The following is an 8,529-nucleotide window of genomic DNA, read 5'->3' as shown; positions in this document are numbered from 1 at the left end:
ATGAGAGACTTTGACTTTCACTTTCATGGCATGATTAAAAGCTGAAGATATGCATATCTTATGAATTAGCAATTCCACTCCCAAGTATTTACTTAACAGAAATGCCTGCACATGAACAAGAAACATATGTAAAAATGTTCACAACAGTATTACTTCTAAAAGCTTCAAAGTGAAAGTCACTCAGGTATCTGACTCTTTGTGACCCCATGGACTACAGCCCAGAGGCTTCTCTGTCCATGGCATTCTTCACTGGAGTGGGTTGCCATTCCCTTCTCCAGGGGATCTTCCTGACCCAGGGATCAAACCCAGCTCTCCTACATTGCAGGCAGCTCTCCTACATTGCAAGCCTAAGACATAAAAGCTTCAAATTGCAAACTAAAATATCCATCAACAGTTGAGTAGATAAACTGTACTTATTATATTATATACTTATATTAAATTGTACTTATTAAATCTATTTATACCATGGATCACCACTAGCAGTGAAAATAAACAAAGCAGTTTACATATAGTAAAACAGCTGAATTTCACAAATAAAAATTTAAGTAGGAGAAGCCATACTAAAAAAGTACATATTAAAGATTCCATTTATACAGTTTAACATACAGGCAACATTAACATGCTTAGGTGGTGTAAGTCTATACAGAAGCAAGGAAATGATTACCATAAATTAGGACTGGAGTGGAGGGAAGGGGTGATAATTAGGAAGGGCATGAGAGAAGCTTTCTGGAGTACCAACAATATTCTGTTTCTTGACCTGGATGGTGGTTACATTGGTATTCACACTGTAGTAAGATTACTGAGCTGAAAATTTTATGCACTTTTCTGTATGCATGTTTTGCAATAAAAAAGATCAAACAAACAAACAAACAAACAAACAAAGGGAATGGTCTGGTCTTTGACATCAAGATGAAAGGTTTAGTATTTGCTTAGTATGCCCTTGAGTTATTTTATTGACAACTCTAAGTAGTTCAACTGAATTATTCAGATTTTTTTTTTACTGAGACCTTATGCCAGACATTTCTGAGATGGTTGGTTAAGGGTAAAAAACAAACAAACAGTTTATTACCAAAGAGTTGCAGAAAATTAACCAATCCAGCAATCAAACCTAAAAATATGGCTTCATTTTAATATGCTCCAAAAAACAAAAGTAATAGACTCACACATAGTATTATACTTATTTTTTGAACTGAGTATCTTCAAAAGAAAATGGATTCCTGCCAACAAAGTAAATGAGGCAGAAGAGATAACAGAGACATGAAAGGGATAGATAAAAAAGTCTAATTCCCCAAAGCCTCCCTCCTTGCTACAGATTTGTTCTGAATTACAAACCTTCATGGCAGAAATATCTTTGACAGAATCCTTAGAAGAAGATTTCTAGATCTGAAAGATAACAAGGTAGCTGCATATGTTAAATGGGAATAGAGCAGAGATTCTGCAGGTATAACAGGACAGAAAGAAGAAACTGCATAATAAGCTGAGGTAGAAAGAAAATCAAGGATTGCCTCAGTAGTGCCTCGTATTGCCTTAAAGATTCACCTGCATGACCTGACAATCCAGGAGAGCCTACTGGAGGGCACTGAAGAGAAAAGGAGCTCAAACTAGCATTATGGTACTCCGGAAGAGAAGAACTTCAACTGGAAGTTTAATCATGGGATTAAGATACAAAGGAGATAGGTCAACCTTCCCTAGAGATATAACTCTTCCATCTCCCAATACAGTCAAACCCAACTCTGAATAAATCTAGCTGTCTCTTTCTGACAACTGTCTTCCAATTGCTGGGGGGAAAAAAAATCACATATTGCAGACTAGAGCCACTATAAATTCACGGTCACGAATCTGAACCACGTTTTAAATGTTGTATGACAATTTCCTATTTCCCTGGAAAGTTCTCTCTCCCATTTTTCACAATGACTACTTCAAATCTTCTCTACTTTTGTTAACCCTGTTGTCACTTCTGCTCCCCTCTCACCCTGAGCAGTGCTGTCACCTACTTCGAAGAGAAAACAGATGCCATTAGAAGGAAACCAAAAATTTTTGGCACCAGATCTTCAAATCCTTTTACAAGCATCCCTTTTTCCTTCCAGCAGGCAAGGTTTCATTTTATTTATTTATTTATTTTTTTCCTTCGTGGTCTGAAGCATTGTCGGCCGTGGGGGTAGGTTTCATTTTAAAATCTACGATAAATCCTCTCCTCCAACCATGTTAGTAATCCTCTCCCTGCCTTATGTCCCAAACTGCATTACTTATCATCCCCATGCTCTTCCTCTTAATGGTCCTTATATCAGTAGGCCAGGACCCTGGAAACTATCCTTGACTCCTTCCTCTCCAATTACCAAATCCAGTGTATTCCACATCCTACATGTCCTGAATTTATCTCATTATCTGTCTCCTCTGTCACCATCATCCCCAATTATTACCTGTCATCGACTGTACCTGCCTGACTGGTCTCTTGACTTCCAAGTGTATTTCTAACTCATATACCACTTTGCAGTTGCCAATTATGTTTTCAAAATGCTATTCTGATGCCAGTCAGTTCAATCACTCAGTCATGTCTGACTCTTTGCGACCCCATGGACTGCAGCACGCCAGGCTTCCCTGTGCATCTATCTTATGTCATTTCCTCAATTTTACTGCCCACAAAATGTAATGCAAGCTCCATAACATGGTTCCTAATACCTCATAGTTTGCTCTTGCTAACCTAATTTATTTCTATTTATTCCACTCCTTCATGTCTTGCACCAAGCATTTCCAGACAAGCATGCACCCATTTCCTTTGCCTGGGAGACTGTCCATTCTCACCAACATTCACCTGCCTAGGCCACCTCAAACTGTAAATACCATTTCCTTTTAAAGGCCTTTCCTGACTTCCCAGACTAGGTCTGGTCTCTGTGCTATGAGCTTCCCTAACATAACATTCATTGTTCTTTGTTAATTCAACTTTATGCTCAGAAAGTAGGGCTCTGTCTATTCACTGTTGTTCCCCAATACCCAGCAGAGTAACTTCAGGCATCAAAAATTTTTGCTGAATAAACAGAAATATAATAAATGTAAAAAGAAAAAGAAAAGAAAACCATCTAACCATTAATGAAAGATGTACTCCTTTATCTGGTTTGGTCTAGATTAAAAGTTGCCATAGATTTTGTTTTTTTTTCACCTTCCCTGGTGGCTCAGATGGTAAAGAATCTGCCTGCAATGCAGAAGACCCAGGTTTGATCCCTGAGTCTGAAAGATCTCCTGGAGGATAGCATGGCAATCCACTCCAGTATTCTTGCCTAGAGAATCCCATGGACAGAGGAGCCTCATGGGCTACAGTTGACAGGGTTGCAAGAAGTCAGACATGACTGAGTGACTAAGACACACACACAGATTTTTTTTCAAGTTAAAAGTGTAACATTCATGGCTCTCATAGGTAAGAATGAACTAGACACTTTTAAGTAATATTGGAAGCTGTTACAACAGAAGACAGATTGTGATTTGATGACTCTTGTGTATTTTATATTGTTTCCAGGCCGGAAAGGTGTAATTTTATTACTCCGGGAGACATCAATAGCCTTTATCAAAAGAGCAGTATTGAAACAGCTAGCCTAAAGGCAGGATAGATAAATTACAAATTTTTCAAGAAGTCTTTGAGTATTGCACACTCATACAAGAAATATATTTACATAGATGATAACGTATTCAAAATCATTACTACTAAACAAATTTATTATAGGAAAAAGAAGTATAAACATCCCGAGAAAAATGACTTGCTCAGTAGGGTTTAAATTTTTTTTCCTAAAGAAAAAGAGTCAGGGCAGCTGGCCTTACAATAATGAGAAAAAGGTATTGATAACTAGTTTGCAAAAAAAAAAAAGTGCCTGAAATGTTCATTCAAGGCTGGTATTCATTCTTTATTCAGAGCCTGGTTGTCAGGCTTGAAAAGCAACAGAGATTACTGATGCATTCTACAGCCAAGTCATGGAGAACATAAATAAATTTGTTCTTCGTACAGCCATGAATAAAGGGAGGAAAAGACTTATTCTTTGTATTACAAGGGTTCTATGCCTTCTGTTTGGCTTCAGTAAGACGACCTCTGTTAATTACAGTCATATGACACACTTTAGAAATATAGTAACTTGATATTTCAATTTCATCATTTCCATGTAGCAAAGCTGTCTTTCAATTCTGATATTCCATGATTAACATCTTGAATAGTTTTATTTGCATTTTTAAAGTAGGTAACACAGTGATCATGAATTCCAAAAGGAATTTACTGAATTACTTAGGAGCATTAAGTAATTTACTCTTGTTTCAGTTTAGAGAGGTAGTTAAAAAAAATCTGGAGTCAAGATAAAGGCAGTAGAGTAAAAAACAAACTAAAAAAAAACCCAGCAGCAGTATGTTTACTAAAGTCAAAGTCAAAGTTACATTTTGAAAGTCACTCATGAGAATTCCCATTAAATGAAAACACTTGATCAATTTTGCTCTCTGCCTTAACAAATTACTTCAGGAATATTAATAACTTTCACCTTTTGGTCAAAAGAGTTGATTCTATGCTTTCCATTTCTTAAATTACACACACATACACACACACACACACACACACACACACACACAGAGTTTTTATGAAGCTAGGACTAGTTCTATGTCAATTCTGTTACTGAGATTAGTGGGGGAAAATCTTTAATGTAGGCATACGGTCTAAGAAGATACGATTTTAAGAGCCTTAGTGGACAGAACAAAAAAGGAGATATTTCTGAACCCATTTATAAGAAGAGGTACTGTGAGTTGCCTTTTAACACAAGGCCCCTGCTGTCTTGTGAGTAACCTATTTGGCAAGCTCGAATAGTTGATAACTGTGATGCAAAATGGCTTAAGAATCACTTGAAAATACCCTATAAGAGAATTAAGAGAAACTGAAAAGAAATATTAACTGTAGTTATTGTGACCGAGAGTTTTTGAAAATAGAGATGTGGGATTGCTGTTGAAGAAAGGTAGGGCTTTTTAAAAGTGGAAATAAAGGGTAGAGTTTCAAAATTTTACAGAATGGAACTGAAATGAAAATTTTTCCTATCTTAGCTACGAGCCCACAGACTGTAGCCTATCAGGCTCCTCTGTCAATGAGATTTCCCAAGTAAGAATACTGGAGTGGGTTGCAATTTCTTTCTCCAGGGAATCTTCCCAACCCAAGGATGGAACCCAGATGAACTGTATCTCCTGCTTAGCAGGTGGATTCTTTATCACTGAGCCACAAACATTTATAACATGGAAGTGCTTCAGAAGTCATCTCATCTGCCCAAATAGATTATAAATTATGAAAAGTAGTAGTTATAGCTTATAGATCAGCAGCTTACAGATGAATATCCCTTACTTAGAAACAGTGACAGACATACGTCCTTTCTTTCCACAATGACTGAATTTCATTCAAAATTCCACTGCTGCTAAGTATTTTCTTCCTCCTCTTCTGTTCCACCATTATTGGGAAGGGGAAGGAACAGTGTTATAAAAAAAAAGCCAGAGGGATTGACAGTTTCAAGGAGGCAGAGTATATGCAGAATATAAAGATCAAATAAATTAAGGACTAAAGAGTGTTTATTGGATTTGGTAACATGGAGGTAAATGGGTGACTTCAATCATAACAAGTGAAGCCACTTATTTCTCCATGATATATAATTCTTTTTTTTTTTTTTTCTAATTCTAAGGTTATGCATGACCTCGTGGAATAGTAACAATTCAGTAAGGAAAAAAAAGGTCATTACCCAGTAACTTTGATTCTTCTTAGGGTATTAAAATTAACTACTCAATAATTTGCTCCAAAGTCTCTAGTCTAAAAAGTTATTTTAATTTTAAAACAAATACTACATGTATGGCCTCTTCAGTCTGTGGGTACTTTCTGATCTTCTAGGAATGTTCTGAAAAACAAAAAAAAAATTATCATAAACTATTTATGACACACACTGCCAGGCTTTACAACAGATCTACTTCTATTATTAAGTATGGGATTGACATGTACACACTGCTATATTTAAAACAGATAACCAAAAAGACCTATTGTATAGTACAGAGAATGCTGCTCAATATTCTGTAATAACTAAATGGGAAAAGAATTTGAAAAAGAATAGGTAACGTGTATGTATAACTGAATCACTTTGCTGTACACTTGGAACTAACGTAACATTGCTGATCAACTATTATTCAATATAAAGTTAAAAAAAAAAGAAAAAAAAATCTTCAACCATTTCCTTTTATATCACCTTTAACTTCACCAACACCAGTATCATTCCCTTTTCAGTTACCTGGCCACAACTGAGCTTTACAAAAACTATTACTAGCTACTACCTTTTGACCATAAACACATCTGTAAATAAAAACTTTAAACTGTGGCATATTTTCTTGAGTTAAATTCAACACTATATAGGTTTGCAAGGTTGGAAAGAAATCTCAAATGGCTATCTAATCTCTTGTTCTAGGTCCAGGCAAATCTACCCAACAAAGCAAAGCAAATACTTTTTTTTTATTAATGCCATCAAGAATTGTTTTTTATTTCCTTAATGTACTGCTACAGGAGGACTTAGTTCATCTTTCCTCTTCTACAAGGATTAGAGATCATTAGTTAACTCCCTAGATAAGCCTCAAGTTAGCAAGTTACCAATGACCTCATGTATCAGCTGCCTATTGCCACAATGCTATGTGAAATAATCCACAAAAATTGTCCTTCAAAAATCCTTCAAAAATTAGGTGTAAGACAATAAACATTTATTTTTACTCATGAACAGTTCTGGGCTGGGCTAATTTTAGCTACACTTGCTCATCTGTCTACAGTCAGCCAGCAGGTAAGTTGGCCTCATTGGGGTAGCTCTCTGTATGAGGTTTCTGAACTTCTAGCAGGCCATGATGAACTTACTTCCACCACATTGGGCCAAAACAAGCTTCAGAGACACTCAGGTTCAAAGGGGGTGAGAACAGAACTCATTTCTTAATGGGTGAAACCGGGTAAGAGGGACCCCTCTACTGATGTGATAGAGGCAAGGATAAAGATTCCAGTCATTTTCATAGTCAAATTACCAAAACATCATTTAGTCTTTTCTTCATACTAAATAATCCGATATGGATGCTATTTCTCCTCCATCCCTGAATCTGGACTGTGTAAATATTAACAACTAATTTTATCATTGCAAAGTGTAATTTCAAGAATGCTGTTGAACTGAAGTCAAGATGTGCTAAAATTAAAGAGCAAGTTGAGAGTTTAATTTATGAGCATAAGGAGTTGAAAAATATTGATTTTTTGGCTTTAGGAAAAATGACATAAAAGCTACCTTAAGGAAATTATACAGCATAAGTAGCTTTTAAATTTTCCATTGACTGTTTAGAGCTTATATTATTTGATAAACTATCAGAAAGTTTTATTCAAAGAGGAAACCACCATGAACCTTTAAAATGAACCATTTATTAAATCAGACTGTTATTCTTAACAGTTATGTAAGTTACATGGTTTATGTCAGTGTATTTCACATGGAAATTTTTTAAACTCTTATCAGCAAGCAAAATTGTATCACACAATATATAAGTAGGAAGGGGATACTGCTAAACATTCAAATAAGGCAAGTATTTTAAAACAATGAAACAATAATTAAAAAAATTCAAGCATTCCTTTAAGAGAATTCAATACTACAAGCTAAATGTACTTTCTGAGTGTATTCATATAATCAAGGCAGTGTTTCTTCTTTTAAAACACCAGGAAATGGGATAAGGCTCATTAATAGATACAGCTGCCCGCAAGATTTTTAATCTCAGTTGCTTTCTTTAAATTAAAATTCACAAAGTGCACAATTAAGATATATCAAAAAACTGAATCTGCTACTCTAACAACAGCTGTCCATGCTTAATACTTAGTGGTTTATTTGACCAAATGATGTCTTTTCAGGGAAAAATAAAAAAGATAAGCCACTGTAAAACATTTAGTTTGAAATGTGTGCTAATATTTTTCTTAAAAATCAAAAAATTATGGAGGAAAAGGGTTATTTACCTTAAGGAAAAGAAAGCAAAACACTGGAATGACCAAACATTTTCAAAGAACAAGCACCACAAAGGACATTTGCATTCAGTTTTGTAATATTTATCAATGCATTTTTCTTACTCCAACCAATCTACTTCATCAAACTCTGAATCATCTTCTGAATCACTGTATTCCACAGCAATACGACGGGACAGGATGGTGGCAACATCATTTTCAATGCGTTCATGTTTAGCTTCCTGTTCACGCTGCTCTTCGACTTTTCGTAGCTGAATACCTGACAGAGTAAATCCAAACATTCATTGTAAACACCAAAACACTATATATTATTATTAGATATATTAGATATTATTATTATCACTAGATATTATGTTAGACATTATTAGTGTAATAAAATCATGTACACATAATAAATACTAACAGGAAAGTAAAAAGCACGATCTATTAAAAACAATCTGAAGGAATCGTATTTAGAGAAACATTAATTTTTTTATTATGTTATTATCTGTGATAGTATTTGATGAAACTTACCA

General features: G+C 35.2%; 1 protein-coding gene across 3 annotated transcripts in view; it reads right to left on the bottom strand.

The window, feature by feature from the left end:
• Positions 1 to 7,409: 7,409 nt before the first annotated feature.
• WASF1 (WASP family member 1) overlaps positions 7,410 to 8,529 on the bottom strand; it is a 66,652-nt gene continuing 65,532 nt past the window's right edge. For all 3 annotated transcript variants that reach the window (XM_040238509.1, XM_040238510.1, XM_040238511.1), the window contains exon 9: positions 7,410 to 8,273. In XM_040238509.1, coding sequence (XP_040094443.1) covers positions 8,116 to 8,273 — 158 coding nt within the window. In that variant the 3' untranslated portion in view covers positions 7,410 to 8,115. The remainder of the gene's footprint in view (positions 8,274 to 8,529) is intronic.

This window comes from Oryx dammah, unplaced genomic scaffold (assembly GCF_014754425.2).
Source record: "Oryx dammah isolate SB20612 unplaced genomic scaffold, SCBI_Odam_1.1 HiC_scaffold_4, whole genome shotgun sequence".
NCBI classification, from domain to species: Eukaryota; Metazoa; Chordata; class Mammalia; order Artiodactyla; family Bovidae; genus Oryx; species Oryx dammah.
The sequence above is the reverse complement of the archived record's forward strand: the minus strand, read 5'-3'. Positions and strand labels throughout refer to the sequence as shown.